The sequence below is a fragment of the Strix uralensis genome, chromosome 8, assembly GCF_047716275.1.
Source record: "Strix uralensis isolate ZFMK-TIS-50842 chromosome 8, bStrUra1, whole genome shotgun sequence".
Taxonomy (NCBI): domain Eukaryota; kingdom Metazoa; phylum Chordata; class Aves; order Strigiformes; family Strigidae; genus Strix; species Strix uralensis.
Window position 1 is genome coordinate 3,920,582 of NC_133979.1, and position 18,300 is coordinate 3,938,881.

General features: G+C 42.7%; 1 protein-coding gene across 13 annotated transcripts in view; it reads right to left on the bottom strand.

The window, feature by feature from the left end:
- The window catches only part of NFIA (nuclear factor I A), a 253,802-nt gene that overhangs the window by 100,065 nt on the left and 135,437 nt on the right, over window positions 1–18,300 (bottom strand). For 12 of the 13 annotated variants that reach the window (XM_074875896.1, XM_074875897.1, XM_074875898.1 and 9 more), the window contains exon 3: window positions 17,099–17,164. The exons of the other annotated variant lie outside the window; for it this stretch is intronic. In XM_074875896.1, coding sequence (XP_074731997.1) covers window positions 17,099–17,164 — 66 coding nt within the window. The remainder of the gene's footprint in view (window positions 1–17,098; window positions 17,165–18,300) is intronic. 13 annotated transcript variants of the gene reach the window in all.

An 18,300-nucleotide genomic window follows, 5' to 3' on the forward strand; every position in this document is an offset into this window, starting at 1 on the left:
AAGCACGACACGTAGCCACGTTCTGGTCTTCACACCAATGGAGTGTGCCTCGGTACATGCAGAGTTTACTTGGGTTTACACTACTTCAAATTAGAATGTAGCTACAGTATTAATGCCATAAATATTATTGTTGATGCTGTGTGAAGAACATCAGTGTGAAAATAAATGTAAGGATATTTAAAAACTGGTGTGGAATACTTAGGTATTCAGACTAATCACGGACTGCAATAAGCACATTTGTTTCAAATCCTGTTTATAGCACTACAGCCCCTCCCTCCTTTAAATCTTCCTCTTAACCATAGTGATGTTTATTGAATACCTGTCATTTCTCCAGCAGCATGTGCCAACAGCGGCTCACCAGTGCCAGGCTGCATGAAAACCCTTCTGTCTCCTATTCTCCAAGGGGCTCCCTTAGATCAACTACTCACCATACCCAATACACTGAAACCCATAAATTTGCAGATACTGCAGTCAAAATTCTTAACAGGAAAGTGCACCCATTTTGCCCAGTGTAGCATACTGAAATATCACATGGTGAGAAGCATTTCTCACCATGTGTAAACTGTCAATTTGATTTGAAATTAAAATTTTTGATTAACATGAGCATTTCTGAGCCTCCCGCTGGCAGCAGCCCTATTGCTGAAAAGTGACATGATTTGTGACACACATGCTGTACAGAAGCCCCATGCCAGCAATTGTTAAACCCATTTTCATTCTGCTTTAATACGGTATGACACTCAGGAAAATAATTTTAATATTTAGGAGGAAGAGGGTAAGGGCTTAAGGACTGAAGTCCTTTATGGGTGTAAAGCAGGATTAGAGCAGCACGAAAAAAACGGCACGGAGGTCTCCCCGTCTCACAAGTCATGTCTCTTTTCAGCAATAGGGACCATCTGCAGGAGGCTAAGAAAGGTCCGTGGTGAAGCACAAAGCCTTCTTTTAAATCCAGTTGATATTTCAAACACAGCATGAGGTACTTTCCACCTATGAATGCCGAGATGCTTGTGCACGGGAAAATGCTTGCAACTTCAATAATTAAAGCCTCTCGTACAGGAGGCAGGATTTTCTGGTTTCCACAGTGGTCTGTTATTTTTCCATGTTTATCATTTCCCCAGAGGTATCAGTGGTCACTGGAGATACTAACATCTATATGGTGAATTCCCAATGAAAGAGGAAAGTTTCGTGACTATTAAGACTGTTAAGCCCAGGAATCTACCTCTTCATTAGGGTGGTGGGAAGATTTTTGTTAGTTTAAACAGCTACCAAGTGAACACAAGAAACGGGACACTTTTGTGGCGACAGATTTTAAGGCTATGATATACGCACGCAGAAGACAAAAGTTCAGTGGGGATTTTTATAAACGTAAGCCTGTGTCACTGTTGCAAGCTGCTGACTCAACTGTGTCACCTGCGTATTTCTCAGAGTGGATCATTTTTTTTCCAGTAACATCATGTTCTGAGGAAGTTTATCATGAAACAAGTATCACGAACAGTCATTCTGAGCAGCAGAACAGCTTTGATAAGTGTCGACACGCATCTGACTTGTCTTTGAGCTCCTAACACTATTCATCACATTAAACACTCAGCTCAGCTGGACTCTCTGCTCCTAGTAAACACAGAGCGATTTCTAATTGCCATAATACAGCAAGTTAAAAAAAATGTATTTTAAAAATAATTTTAGATGGTGAAATGAAATACCAGGATGATTCAGATGCCCTGGATGTATTCAGTCCTGAACATAAAGTCGTGGGCTCATTTATGTTAATAACAGCGCTCGACAATTCAATCTGCATGAAAAACACGGTCCTCAATAAAGCCATGATATATAGTTATTATAAGCATGCAGGTTCTTTTAAATAAGTCTTAAGTTTAAATAAGCGTTGTGTGTAAATATCTAGTTTTAATTAGTATATTGCCAAGAAATTATACAACTAGACTCAGCGATGCTGTAATTATTTTAGGATCTATAAAACCCTCCCTTGGCTGGTGGTAGCTAAGTGTACTCTCCAAGGTTACTCTGCAGACACGCTCGGAGCTGAATCGAGGGAGTCTGAAGCCCTGTGGACACAGAATTAGGGGGCTATATAAAAAGGTGTTGTGTTTTTTTTTTTTTTTTATTTGCACATTAGTTTATAGTTATAGAAATAATCCACATATTCAGAACATGTGGCAGAATTCTCTAGAAAAGCCCAGCATCCAGAAGGAGCCAGCGGGGCAGGGTCAGGCGAGGGCAGGCAGCTTTCCTGCCCCGCTTTGCTGGGCAATACGGACACAAACCCTGGTGACTTCATCAGCTGTTTCCTCTCATCCTCCCTTCCTGGCACTTCTCTCTCTTCACACCAAGGGACTTTTAAAAGACCGTGGCTGGACACCATGATAATGGAAACTGTAGACATATCTGCTGGAGATTAGATAGTATAAATGCCACATGAAAATAAGGATGCTGGGCATGGAAGCTAAGTCACAAGGATCAGCCAGCTCCACCTTTCCCCACGGGCTTTCCTCTCCCTTCAGAGTTGCTTCTTACAGCTCCTCTGCTGACACCACCAGTGAGCAAACTTTAATTCACAATAAACCCCACACAAACCATGTTACTCTACCTATTATCCTTTCCACTTTATTGCTTTGAGTTTTCTCTCCAGAAAGCTGTTACTCTATTCTTTGTACAGAACAATAATCTCCTAACTTTGATAACTTTGAGTCCCAAGTAGGCTGACTTCCACCAGGTTTACATGCTAGATATCCTGGTGGCTGGGGAAGAAAGAGACTTTCCACTAGTCACAGCATGACAACACACAGACAGTCTGTCCCTGACTGTCCACATCACTGGGCTCATGGAGTTCAGTCAGGGCCACCCTGAGAGACCCCTGCATGGAAGATGGGGGAACCTCAAGAGGTTTTCTCCAGCAGCACCTGGGCTGTCTCACCTTGGACAGCAGGGTAACAAGGCCAGTGTCTGGAATAAAGCTTTGACATACTGGTGGCAGAGAAGACAGAAAGGGATGGGCCTGGAAGCAGGGTAATGCTTGTCTAGGGATGTGTCAAACTTGCACAAGACCGAGAGCACAAAACTTGATGCTTATGGATGCAGATTAGGCCACTGTAGGCAAACACAACAACTCTAGGCTTACAACTCCTGTCCAGACAGCAGAGTGAGACCCAGTGCAGTGTCACCCTCTCCGCAGAGGCACTGAGGGCTGGGAACTGAAGGGGTTGTTCTCATTGCCTGCTAGCAGAGAACAAAGTGCTTCCACTGAGCACAGAATCTCTGGGTGGCCACCAAGGTCTGCACCAACTTCACCTGAGTTACGTAGGACATCTCCAGAGAAAAACAAAAGAGTGGAATGACTAGCAAAGGCATTGATGAGTCTCCACAAGGAACATGTCACCCCCTCATCTGCCTCTGACTGACTCCACTGGGAAGGTGAAGATGCACGGGCAAAGTACTGCACACCTTTAGAAGCAACACAACCCCTCCACTGGGTGATCCAGGCTCTCCTGTCTCGTAGTCCAGGCTCTGCCAGGTCTCTGCCTCCTCCAAGTATTGAGAAGGAAGCCCCACAGACTTACCAACTGACTTCCCAAGGACTGATGTACTTAGGGTTAGGCAGGGAACTATGCTTACAGACAGCAGTGGAGAACCCACACTGTATTAGTGGATAATTCCCCCAGCCAAGTCCCAAACTAGGAGCATAAGTCCAGTGGGAAGAGATGGCTGGACATGGAGACCAGCAGCAGAGCTCGGCATTATGACTGAAACTCTCTTTCTGTTTTATTCTAAGTTTGTGTTTTGTAGGGCAGGATGCCCTGTCTACATTCCTTTACAGACTAAGAATGGACATTTATTAACAAGTACTTGGGCGGACAGCCCAAAACTCTAGACTCCTGGCCTGGGACTGTACGACAGAGAGGGCCAGTGACCCCCATTTGTGTTTACTGTACTTCTACAGACACATGTTGGTGTGATAGGGGCATTCACTTTCTCAGGTTCAGGCCAAGGTCAGGCCAGAACACGGACCGAATTTATTTTCTCTGTGTAATCTGCTCAGACTGTAGCCCAAAGAGGGCCTCCGAGTCCACTAATTGTGAGTGTATTGTGAGGGATTCAAGATTAACAAAGCAAACAGAAGGGGCAGAGAGGGACTTTCTTAGTCCTTATCTAATTTCATGTGCTCATCCCATGTGTGGCAGATATGGTGGTTCCAGAGGAGGTGCCTCAAGGAATTGAGATGACAACGGTCGGATGTCTTGCCCCAGGAGGCTGCCTACAGCCACTCAGACACACTCTTGATACAAAGGTGAGGACCTGAGGTGAATCTCTTGCTAGAGGATGGGCTGGTCAGCTAGGCCTGTGTAGTCCTCCTTCCATGGTGGAAGGCTTGCTTCTCTAGACCCTCTTACTCCTCCCTAGCAGTCAGTCTTGTGTGGCATAGTGCGATACACGGGGATGCAGAAATATGGCAGTGGGGTAGAGTCCTGATGTCTGCATGTATTTGGGAAAATCTGAAGATACCACAGGGGCTAGGACATCAAATTTGGACCAGGTTTAGCAGCCTAACAGCCTGGCTCACCTGCCCTGTGACAGGCATCAGGTTTGTTCTAACAGTATTCTGCATGTAAACTATGAGACTTTGTACCGTGACTGACTTTACGTGAAAGGCAGACCTTTTGCTGATGAGCAGCAGTCGAGCAGGCATAAAGAACAAAAATGTAAAAGGAATTCCACTCGCAGGGACCTTAATGTTAAACTAAAGCAACTCAGGTAAAAAGGAAACCCATCCATTATGGTTTATAACGCATAAACATCCATTTCTTCTCTGTTCCTTCTGCATTACTGAAATACAGAAATAAAGGAAAAAATAATGATGGATGGATTTTGGAAGATGTAGAGTTCAAGTCAGGATGGATGTGATCCCAACATTTCAGATTCTTATCTCATCGTAATTGGAATAGCTGAACCTCTCTTGTCTGCAAAATTAGGCAAGACATCCTGTGAGAATGGGCTCTTTTTTGCAGCACTTTAGTCCCCAGACACATAAAAGAATGAAAACAAGAAATGGAACAGAACATTTTCACTTTTGAATAATGGCTTCATTTGGGCAGTTTAGAACAAAACTTCACTGGAAGAGTTGAGGAGGAAGTTCTTGCTGCCAGTATGCCCATCCCTAGACACATTCCTCCATAGAGCACGTAAACACTTCTCTAAAATGATAATTTATCTAAGAAACTCCCATTCTGTAGAAGTCAAGAGAAAAACAGAAAGGGAAGAAAGTACACATGGGCAGTAGATACACTGTCTACTCTTCTACCCTGAAGAAATCATTCAACCAAGTTAACGTGCCATGCTAGATCCACCTTTATTCTTGCAACAAACTCTTTCTTTGTCTACTCTGGCTTTTCAGATGAGCAGGAGAGGGGTGGGTGACTTCCTGTAGCAGCACAATCTCAGGTCCAGAGCAATTACAGCATTAACCTGAAACATCTCAGTTTTAAACCTCCCTGAGGTTCAACAGAGAGAGAGATGAATTCCCAGAAGACCCAGTATCTCCACTGTTTATAGAGGGAGAGTGAGAATTTTAGTCTCATAGCTGGTGCCTCATTTTAATGCCTGATGTTAGGCGGGATGAAATCCAAGCCTTAGTCCATACACCATGTTAGCATAGACCTGAAAAAAAATTTGCTTTTCTCCCCATATCTTGCCACAGGCAATCTCTCTTAACATGCCATGCTTCTCTATCCTTACATTTGTATCTGTCTATGTTTGTTTGTTTGTTTTTTAAATTCGGAAGACTGTAAAATACAAGTATTGCTGAGTTATCCTTGTGTTCCTGTCCTTCATCTGGTTCATTTGCAGGAGGGAATAATGATCTGTCACCAAGGTAAATTCACTACCCGGCAGATAATGCCACAGTGTTTCTGCTGCCCATTTCACAGTAAGACATTCTTTTTCAATGATGTTGCATCTCTGTTCTCGTGGGAACAGTTTACGGCTGACATAGCAATAGTAGTAATAACAACTTACATTTATATTGTACACGGGATGATCTTTACTTCCCTTTCCTTCTAATAGTGGACGGCTCCCAGTCCTACTGCAAATGCATCTGTCATGGCCATGACAGACAGAAATCTGGATTCACTAATACTGGGCTGCCTCATTCCTCAGCCATTTGCTCAGATTGTCATACCCTTTCTAGCCCTTTTATTATTGCTTTAAATTAAGTGATGGCCCGCTACCATAGCCCTGCTCTAAGTCTTCCCTCACAAAAATCTGTGGGGTTCCCCTCCTGCCTCAAAACCACAGCCACCTCAGTCCATCAAGCTGCTGTCCATCCTCTCCTGCTTCTCACCTCCTCCCTTCCTCCCGCAGCTCAAGCTATGGCATGCTCTGCTGTACGATAAAATTGGCTCCCCTCTGTATGGCATGGGGGACACGGCTAGCTCTCCGCATTCTGCTATTGGAAACTTCCTGAAAGCAAATTCCCTGATTTTTAAGGACTTTGAGATATAACATGTGGGAAAATTGCAGGTGGTCTGCACTGCAAAGCTGGTCAGGTGGGGACACCCCCCAAACACCAGCAGGTTTTCAGATGGGGATGCAGCTGTCAAAGAGCCTTCTGTTACAGATAAGATTTTAAGAGTAAGGAACCGAGGTAAAAAAAATAACAGGGACAGAGGTCCAGATTCTCTGCGAGTGAGCGTTACAAGCTACATAAGAGATATTCCTCCCTTATGGTCCTGGAAGAAGAAATGCCAGCAACGGGCTTGGCCCACCACGGGCTGGTGTTTGACACCCTTGTGCCTGGCTGGTAGGAAAGTGCCGCCCTGTGGCCTGGCTCACCTGATGAGATGCTGCACCCCCGAAGCACCACCTCTCCCTCTGTCACCCAGTGCTGCCACGGGCTGGGGCGGGGCGGGGGGGGACTGCTGGGGGTGACATGGCACTGAGCCCATGGGAGGGCACACCGCAGCCAGGGCTCGAGGTGCTGGCCATGCATTCTGCAAAGGCTGGAGAAAGAGAAGAAAAATATCTCGATCCCCAGTAGCAGCCCTATAATTTTCTTGTGCCTCCTTTCACCAGTGACAGGAGTGAGGTGTCAGCTCCTCATGCCAGATTGTGGCTTGCAGCGGATCCCCTTGTTTCAAGTGTGAGTGAGGGAGGATGGGAGGTAATGATTAGAGACACTCTAAAATGATTGCATTAATTGAATCTTATGAAAATGGAAAACAATGGCAGTGTGTAATAATAAAAACCCACTATAACCACGTACATCTCTTGTTTACTAGAAAGTGCTTCACTGACTACACATTTACTCTGGGGCACAGCAGGAAACTTTTCTCCTTTAAATTTAATCAGCCCTCTTTTGCTTTTTTTTTTCACTTCCAGAGAAAAATACCAGCTATCAGATCTGTGCTTCCCCTCCACTCCTAAGACTCCTCAGTGCAGTGCCTGGAGGTGATAGTGTGAACTCACTCAAGAATGTGAAGGCATTTTATAAATCATTTGGTTTCAGCAGGAGGGGGAGAAGGGGAGAAGGCAAAGGGATGATACAGTTTACAGCACATACTCGGCAGTAACTCCCAACTGTCAAACTTCAGCATTTTCTTCAGTTGCAACAGTGGTTAACAAAAAAATGTTAAGACAGCAGACATGAAATGCACATAGTAAGCAGCACATTTAATCAACTGGCACCTTTCTACCACCCCACCGCCAAAATCTATCCGGACACTATCACAACCCAGAAAAAAAAAGTTGTATAACTGAAGATACGGAACTGACGGAAGAAAAAGGAGCAGAAACGAATAACATGAACCGCTGTAAACAACTTGCGGCACCCTTTGTGTGCAAGATAACAACAGCAGAGTTAAAGGAGTATGTTTACAAGCGTGGCTTGCTCGCCTCACCTTCCTCCTGCCCCCTTTTGCCATGCTCGCTATGTCGTTCCTGGGAAAATATTTGTGAAACATTGCAAATAAAAGTCTCCTTCTCACTTTCCAAGAAACGGATCTGGTATTTTTCCATTTCAGTCACACTATGGCCAGGCTTCGGAGGGGATTTTATTTTCACAGCTCTGTGAGAGTCACTGTAAACTTTCTTTCCATTTCCTATCTAGCAACTTCTGCAATTAAAAAGTAGTATGTGCAATTAAAAAATAGTATCTGATCAGCTATAGAAGTGATGAAGCTTTTCCTGGGAGCCTGGTCTCACCAAAGTGCCCTCCTTTGACAACAGCAACAGTTCAGCATACAGCTTTCAGGAGCTGTGCATTGCTTTTCATGTGCACCTCTTTGCTCCTGCGCACAACTTCAGATTTACAAAATTAAGGCTACTTGGAAAGCACCTGATTAACCCATGAATCTGCACTACACGCAGATATATAGATTTTTTTTCTGATTGTGCAAACCAAGTATGAGTATGAAGGCTGGAACACATTTGAATGAAAATCACCTTGTACCTGTAAAACCAGGTATGATTCATCCAGGCACTACACCACACAGAGAAACCAGAGGAAGGTGTGAAATAACAGCATACATTTTTGTAGTGTATATATATATATTTGGAAAGGCCTAGAGTCAACAGAATACCTCCTGCATCGGTCAGGAAGTCAGAACAAAAGAACACATGAGCGCGAGCGAGAAAGCACGATCCCTTATCGCAGCTCTCGGCGGTGGCCCCGTGCTGCACTCTGACATTCACGGCCGAATGAACCAAGCTCTGGCTGAAGCAGCAGAGTTTTAGGTGCTGGTGGTCCCAAATACAGTGACGGATAAGTGTATAAGTAGGAGGAAAAATACAGTTTATCATAAAGTGCCAGGCTGGCTGGGACTCGAATCGTGGGGGACCTCTGATGCTCTGGGTGGACTTGTTGAGCAGCAGAAAGCTGTGTCCCCTCGGCTGCCAGAGATGGGCAGCCTGCCACCGCACCGCTGCCACCTCCACCTCGAGCGGGAGAGGAGGATGCTGCGGCCGGCCGGCCGGCAAACACCACCTTCAGCCCCTTTCTGTCTCCTGTAGCTTGCACGGTGAGAGAGCCAGCGCTTCGCCAGCTCCTCTGCAGAGCACAGCTCCCCACACACATTTTGAACTTCCAGTGGTTTGACCACAGAGGGCAAAATTTTGGCCAGGGAGTGCTTCCGATCGCGTGAGAGCAGCGGCGAGTCAGCCTGGCTTTCGCTGCTGCGATCTCTGAGTGGAGGGCTCCCACTCACTTCAACAGCCGACTGGCACTGCTGTAAAGAGACACTACCTAAATAGATGTGAAGTAATGAATACTTTGGATAAGCGACTGATTTCAGAGTATGCTTTTATCCACAGGCCCTGTATTTATAGTTCAAGCCTTTTCAATTAATACGCACACCCTAAAAGAATTAAACTACTAATTATCACATTTTACTGTGGTTCACAGAACTTTCATCAGATCCAGTAAATGAAATCACGAGTTCAGCAGAAGAAGCTTTACTGCACCAAATTATGTCAAGGGTATATCATGTTGATAATAAAAGATCACTTGGTTGGAAGCCTAACCTAGAAGGTTGGGGAGGCGTAAAAAGTTCACATTTTGGATCATGCTGCTCTGGTGTGGGCGTTTCGTGTTTTTTTTCTTGGTTATTGTGGAAGGCAATTTTCCTGCAAGTAAAATTTTCCCTTTGTCTTACATTACAGGCATTAGGAAATTCTTACATCGAAAGACAAATAGATAGGTTTGGGGTTTTGTTTTGCAAGTTAGGCCTTGGCATCACATTCACTTCCGACTAATAAACTCCCCTCTGTACTGGACAGAAAATTAAAATGATGCCCATACCACAAATAAACTTCTTTCCCTAAGTGCCCAGCTTCTTGGTGGGCAAGCGTGGTGTTCAAAAGCATCCTTCGGCCTGCGGTCTACTCAGGCAGTAGTGATTACCCTGACGCAACACAACTCTCAGCTGTTAATTAAACAGCAAGTCTCTCAAGAAGATGTATGAAAAAAGAAATGGTTGTAGTGAAAATTGGAGATTATTCACAGCTCCAGCCGCCCTTCCCAGGACCCCAGGAGGACTGGCTAAAGTTAGCACTGAGGCACCTCTCAACATGCAAAGGTGGGACACGGGTAAAAGGGCATGGGGGCAGCATCCTGTGGCAGAGGAGGGGGCAGCAGGCAGCAACCTGGCACTGCTGTGGGGCAAAGAAAAGCCTTGGCCCTGCAGAGCAAGTGAGGGAAACTCACCTCACCGAGGCATGGGAGCTTCGAAGCAGGGGGCTCCTGGCCAGCCCATTTCCAAGCTGCCCTCTAGACAGCCCTTGCTGTTATCTTGCGGATAAATACACGCGGAAAGGAATGGAATGGAGCAACAGAATAAAAATATATTTTGAAATGTCTTAGAATAATCACAGCTGTATTTATGCACCTTATCCACTGGAAAGGTTCATTGACTTTTTCCTGTACACACATACAGAGAAATAAAAATATATACTCTAGCCACATTTTTATTTCTCCTTTCCTTTGCAGCATTCAGCCACTCCAAGCGTAATGAACGTTTCATGTCTTTCAAGCACTGCTTTGTCATGCTATAAGCATTCATTTCATGCTTTGAATATTTCCTGTCATACTTGCCTTGGATGAATTTTTTGTGGGAATGCTTTGCTTGTGAAGGTTAATGGTTAGCAGCAGTGAAAACTGAAGTCCTCTGTCAATTCTCAAGTCTCAAACACTGCGGGTCACTGATGAGAAAGGCTCTCCACTCAGCCCCAGCAGAGGCTGCAGAAGTGACCCTGATTGACGACTGCGTATCTCGCCCTATTGACAGTCAACACCCTTCGCTGTTGCCATCACAGGGTCTCCTCAAGAGAGTGCCAGCTACTGATAAGCAGGCTAAATTCTGAGCCTAGCAGAGGACCTGCTAAATCCTGGAAATGGTGTAACTGTGCCTCACAATCTGGACCACAAAATCATTTGACTTTGAGCGTGAAACTCAATGAAAATATGGTAATAGGGGAAAATGGTGTTTTCTTTCCTAATTATTCAGATGCTTCTTCATGACAGTCATGAAACTGGCTGGGAAATACAGCTGGATGCTGCAAAGTTTCAGTTCTAGACTGTTATGATGAAAATACTGAATTTCTAGTTTGAATCTATCTGTAATGAAACAAGATAAAAAAAATGCAAGACTAAATCCCACATAAGTTAAATTTATAACCAGACATATCTGCTTTTGTTTCCTTGGGAGATGCTGGCTCTCAGAACTGCCTACATGCACTCTCTCTCCTAGGGGGTGATGAAACACAGGTTGGACCTCATCAGACCTTCATCAATCAGCTGATGGGTCCTGTGAGAGTCAACAGCCGATTCTGTCCAGCCTGCAGGAGGGCAGAAGAGACCAGCCCCACCGGAGCTCCCCTGCTTGGCCAGAGCTTTCAAGCCTGGACAAAGTTCCCCATTGCTGTTCCCAGCAGACAATGCGATCCATAAGGGTGCAAATCCGATCAGAATTTGGTCCTGGCAAGTTACAAAGGTGCAAACAAGCTGACATCACCAGGAGCTTTGACTTCAGCGCCAGCTATGAGATTCCTTATTGAAAATGCTAAGGGCTTTTTTTTTAAAGCTTTTTCTGAAGCAAAGTTAATTTTAGATTAGTCCCTCAGGCTGTGATAACTCCTCAGTGTTGCTCTGTAAACAAGAGAGGAGAGTCTTCTTGCATTTATAAGATTCTGATGCAAATGATCCCATGAACAAGAACACTAATAAAAGCTGCCATTACTGTATTACCCTGTTTGCAACTGTAACTGATTGAAAACTTTCTCTGCAAGGCTTGGTTATCTGCTGCAAATATGGTGTTTCAGGAATGTTAGTCATCTGAGACGATGTACTTTCTTTCTAACAGTACCAGTTTCAGCATTGTGTGTTCAGAGAAACTGCACATGCCCGTGCACTCCTCAGGTGGGAATTAAGGGGCCTACCCGAGGACGGCTGACCCTCCAGACACCTCAACTCCCGCTGCACTTGCAGCACCTCCTCGGTGAGTAAGTGTTGGCATCAAGTTTAGTCACAGCTGAGAGCGCCCACATAATCCCCTCCTTCCTTGCAGCCAAAGCTGTGTTACGCCTGCCATGACCAGCCTTGCCTAGAGAAGCAAAGGAAACTTTTTGCATGTGTTCCCACTATTGCCTTCTCTCTCCCCCCACAGCTTGAGGACCAGAATTTCTTCCTTTATGTTTTTAGGCATGGAAAAGTAAGCATATACTTAAACATTTTTTTAAGATTTAAAACTCAAGTCCAGCCCTACTTAAGCAAAGAATTCACAGATGATATTTACAAGTCCAGTGTAATTACTGCAGGGTTGAAAAACGAGTTCTGTGAGTTACGGTACATCATTGTTTTTTCTTTTTTTTTTAATGTTACAAAGAACAATGTGCCTTTCATTTCCTGCAGTGCTGTTAAGGTACTTGCAGCTCAAAGCAGCAAGAATACATTAAAACTAAAAAGCATTTGGTTTTGGCATTAAACATTTTTATTTTTTAGATAAATGCCTCTCCCTCTACAGAAATTGTTTGAGCAATGAATTTGGCACACATTTGTAATCAGCTGTAATAATGAATGCTGTCTTGCTCACTTGAAATGGGAGAATTTACCAACTTCTTTAAAAAGAATTTGCTAATCTACAATTAAAGTGCTACCAACTTTGAGTTATCAAATCACAATACCACATGCTCGAGAGACATCAGTTGTCTGTAGAAAATGACACAGCATTCTTCTGCTTTACACAGTACACTGTGTGTGTACCTTTATGCTGCAGTTATTAATTCTCTAGTACTACCACATCAAACACAAACATCGCCTGGTGGATGTCTGACATCCATTTACTGACAGCAGTAACACAACGCTGTACCACAATTATTAACTAGTTTGTGCTACACCCTCTTTGCCTTTCTCCAGAGTTAAACTCCTGCTGGAGCAGGGCAGGATTTGACTTTTAATATTCAGTGAATCTCTGAAAGCTAGAATCACAAATATCCCCACTTTGCAGACAAAAAGACTGAAAAGTTTTCCTACAAAAGTTTAAAATAATCCTACTTACAAAAAGAAAATCTATCCGATAGCCGTTTCCACGACTGAAAGAGAGAATAAAAGCCCTAGAGAGAGTCCACGGCAGTGCTGAGCTGGGAATTCAGTTGTTCCTGATCCCCAGGCATGCAGTCACTTCACTACATCAGACTAGCCATTTTGTCATCCTCAGTTCACTGAAAACTAGTTTGTTTATAAAATACAACACCAAACCAGTGCATTAAACAAGCTTTTAAAATCAATAACCTTTTTTTTTGATTGGGTGAATTGCAAAATCACTTTGCGGTGCCAACTGAAATGAAGCTTTTACATACCATTAGGCAACTACAAAAGTGGGGAATTTTCCACACGGGTGTTCCACCCAGCTGGTCAGAAAAAAAAACTCATTTGAGCGAAATATCAGGACATCGGAACATGCTCCTGCCTTTCAAATGAAGTTGCTGGTCTCTTTCATCATCCCTCCTGCAAATTTCCTCACCCACATAACAAACAGACAAATTCTGGGTTTTCTTCCTCTCCCCGAGCAGCAATTTCCCATGCTAACAGACCTGAGAGACAGCAGCACCATGCACACCATTCAGTTACACGTTAGCTTTACCCCTGGTTCCAGGACAAGACATCTGGACCTTGGACCACGCATGCACGAATGAGCCCTGTCTCGCCTGCATGTTTGCTTTTCATGACCGTCATGCTGTATCTCTCTCTCTCTCTAGAAAAAAAATTAAATACTTAATTTTCTGTAAATTTTTGCAGTAGTGAGTGGCTGCTTGAAAACCATTCTGGCTTAATGAAGGCTGAAGAAAAGGCTAGAGTTGGTGTTCAAGCCACCGAGAGCAGAAGATGTCACCATCTTCTCTGTCTGTGATGATTCTGCTCCAGAAAATGCAACTGTAAAGCCCACTAGTAAAAAGGAGTGGCTCTAATAAAGAAAAGCTTTTTTTGCCTTGAAATTCACTTTAATGAAGGTTAGACATACAGGCTTTCCAAAATAACACATACAATTTAGAATGATAAATTAAAATCTGTAGTAGGAGGCCTTCTTTTTCAGGGCTGTATAGTTGACCCTTTTGAACCTACATTACTCAAGGTATGCAAAATATATGTGTATAATAAATAGCTCTAGAATTTATGGAGTGGAACAGAAAGGATATTAACAGGCAAGTAGAGAGGCTGTATAACCCTCACAAGGCCTTTAAAGATTTATTTTTTTTAAATGAAGGAATGCATGCATGTAAAAGGTAGTACTTAATCGATACACTTCTTTGTGCCTTCCAGAAACACATGCAAAATGATTCCAAATCTGCCCTCAATCTGGTCATTCCGCTGTTACCGTCAGTGGGAATGAGATTATTCACAATACTATTTTTTTTTTATTTAAAAAATAAATTCCTCTCTGTGTGGGCTCATTCCCACTCTCAGTAAAATCAATTACGAGACTCTCATCAACTCCGGAGGGATTTGGATCAGGCCCTGTGGAAGTGGGTCTACAGCAAGTGTAGAACAACGCAGTTAATATGATTTATTGTGTCCGTTTCTGTGCGTGCAGTTTTTCATTTTCTAAAGCCTGCAGTTTTGCTTTCATCCTCACGTTCAGTAGATAAGAGCTGCAGATCTGTGTTGATCTACACACTGGGTACACTGCAAGCTGGGGGCTGTGTGTGCTGAGAATGAGCTCAGCGTCTGCCCAGGGGGAGCAACCCCTTTAGGGCCAACAGACTGTGTTAGATGCATTTGTAATGAAAATCTCCCACACAGGCACTGCGAAAGGTGCGTAATCAGTTAGGAGGCTTCTGCTGTGGTGGGGAAAAATACCCTTTAGTAAAACTGAGAAAAAGAAAAATCCTTTTCCTGTTTATTAAAAAAAAAGTACCTTTTGCAGGTCACCAGTAAAGTTCCAAGAATTCACTAAAAGCTTGTTTTAAAAGGAAGAGTCAGGTTCCAAATCAGAGATATTTCATTTCACTAGGCTCTTACAGATTTTACATTATTAAACACTGACATTGCTGTTTTATGGGGCAGTTGTTGAGTAACAGGCTTCCTTAAGACTGAGAAACTGCAGGGTAAGAAGAACTGTGGTTTAATAGCTGCGAAAGAGTATTATCTAAACAAGAAATAATAACATGCTTGGTGCCTAATACATTCTAAATTAAAATGTGATTTAATAAACATAGGCAACATATTCCCCACAAAAAAAATAGCAGAATTGGCAGAACAAAAATCACAGTTTAGTCAGTTCTTCTCTTAACCTCGCAATCCTTTGGCTACAAATTAGAATTTCTGTGAACAGGATTGATAAGGGAAATTAGGCACTGTCTTTCAGAAACAACAGAAATGTTTTAAGATGGTATGTTTAGAGATGAGCAGCACAAAATCTATCAAAATATGAAACCTTTCGTATTTCAATGGGAGGAAAATACAGGAACTCCAAAAGCCAAAATCTTACCAGCCCAATGAGCCCTATGTTTTATGTCCTATGATACATACTGGCATTTTAAAGTTTTTCATGTACCTAAACCTCTTCTTCTTCCCTTAATTCTATCTGCAATTTATACCCTGGTACAAATGCAGTCCGGATGTGAATGCAGCCCTTCAACATCACTCCCACTTTGCAGCTTGTTCAGTCCTAATAAAGTCCCCAAAATACGCACTGAACACATACAAAGCTGTAGGGATTTGAGGCAAAAGCAGTTAGTTGCTCTGTGAAAGGGTAATCACAGTTGTATTATTATAGATACAGTATTTCTACATGAGATGGATTTACATATCCCAAAACTCGTGACAGGTTTTAGAGACATAAACCCTTCATGCAAATTCTTTTCCATGTATGCACAGTTGACCCCAGTACAGTGGATCCCCCATCTACATTTAGGTCTTACAAAAAAAATCTGGTTATGGGTAAAAAAAGTCAAGCAAAACTATTAATAATAAACACTCGCTTTGGGAGACATTATTTCTAAGTCCTAAATATAAGTAGTAAAACAAAACTCAGTTGCCGATGGGCCAACAAAAATTGTTGAGGTCTACCTTACTTAAACATAAAAAGGAAGAGAAGCTGTTCCCTTACACACATACTTATCCTTTCACATACAGTCCCTACAGAAATTCACTATTATTGAATGATTTTTTTTTTCAGGCTGCTTTATAAAGCAAGCCATTGGTTCAGTAGAAGCTATCGCTTCCACTTTAAAACTGTCCCAGTTCAAAGAATATTAGTGTTCCCAAAAGTCACAGTCCTGCTGCTACTTCCAAATAAGCTCAAGCCGCTGCCACCTGAAACAATGGTATTGTGAACATACAGAGAAGAAGGAGCAACAAGGTCTAGTTGAGCCTCCCTGACCTGCTTAACCGTAGTATCTACAACCTTTAAAGCACGCCGATATAAAAATACAGACAACTCCAGTAGCACCTGTATCAGTCCCGCAGCGGGTACCTGCCTGAGCAGCTGGTATGTTTATAGGTGTGCAGTCCTGCCCTGAAACTGCAACGTTTGGGAGTGTTGCTGCTCAGTTTTGTTTAGCAGATTTTTGCAGTAGAGAACGGGTCTGCAGAAACATATTTCAAAGCAACCATTTTGTTTCGTGGGACTATCTGAGATCCTGCACTCTAAAATGATGGCTGGCCACATACCGAAAGTTAGGTACCTCAGTGTGTCATGTGAGAGCATCAATAAACAAAATGAAGTTAAAAGCACATAGATAAAAATGAAAGCGATGAAGCACACACCCCTAGGGGGTCATGACTCACGGCCCAGGGATTGAAAGCCTTTGCTACGGAGGAATAAGGATAAGGGTTGCATACAGCAGGCTCTTTAATGGCATCTCCCTAATTAAAATTATTTCTAAAAGAAAAAAATGTCTCTCTCCAGGACTGGAGAAACAAATGCTACCTTAGATTAGTGAAACGGTAGCATTTTAACTAGGAGGAGAGTACACAACCTATCTGTAGCTATCCCATGTCAATTATTCCGAAGAATCTTTTTATATTAGACATAGGAAAAAAATCTTTATAAATATGGGCTGTTTTAATATCCCAAAGCAGGAGCAGCAGGTAAGAACTTACCATTTTCTGGCTGGTCCTTAATATCAGCTTCACTTGGCTGGCTGGGACTTTCAGATTGACTTGAATCTGAAAAACATAAAATACAGCCAAAAATTACAGGGTCTGCTGTGGAAAATAGATCAGAGGCGCCAGACTTCCTCAAAAGGCTGAGAGTACAAACTAAGGACAGGAGTGTTGCACTAGGACATGATAATGCAAAAGTCCTGTGCCTAGGTAATATTTTTGCTCGAAAAAAAAAGGGAATCTTGTTTACGGCACTACACAGAGTGCCTGGTGTGTGTGTTAGCATAAATTAAGCTTTGAGAATCCTTCTTTTTAGAGAAGGCATATTTAAACTACTCTCCTACATGTTTTTTATAATGCAGCCTCTATGTTGTATACAAACCAGAGCCTTAATCCAACACATAGTAAAGTCTCAAAACATATTTTCAAGCAGGCATATAAAGGTAACTAAGCAACACTACAAAGTCGTGGAGATTGTTGTCTACACATTTCTGGAACGAAATCTGCAAAACTGATAGAAGAGCTGATTTTGTCATACTTTCGCAGTGGTTACAGTACTACGAGATCACTGAAATGTACTGCATTGCCCCTGATTTGCAGTGGTATAAATGAGACCAGATACTGGATGAACTGCTTTAGAACTTGTGCAAATAATGGGTCCTACAAACTCCCAGCTAACACTCTCCAACGAACACAATTTATTTGCCTAAAATAATAAAATGACCTATAAAAGGATATGTGTAAATATGAGTGTTTTGCATTTTTTACACATTATTAACTCTACTTTATGTGAAGATGATTTCTCTTTGGTTCAAAAATTATTCTTAGCAGAAGCTTTAGTCAAACAGTATTTTCCTTCTTAATTATTTCTATCACTATGAATTGGGAAAAAAAGTCCCTTTACCTGTGTGGAAAAATATTTAAAAAAAAAAAAACCTCAAATTACTGTTTTCGCAATTAATACAAATAGAAAAAAGATTTCTTTTTTTCCCCCCTCAGAAATTGTTCTGTAATTTATTGATCCCATGAAAAAAGTTTTTGCTGTGAAACAAAACTTAGGAAATGAAACCACTTGCTACTGCATCAAAAACACCCCCAATCGTGCCAAACCTATTTTCTGACTCCACCTTGACTTTGCAGAGTTTAGAATTAGCTGTCTGAAATTTGACCACATTTCAGTGAGAAGTCAATGCAAGATC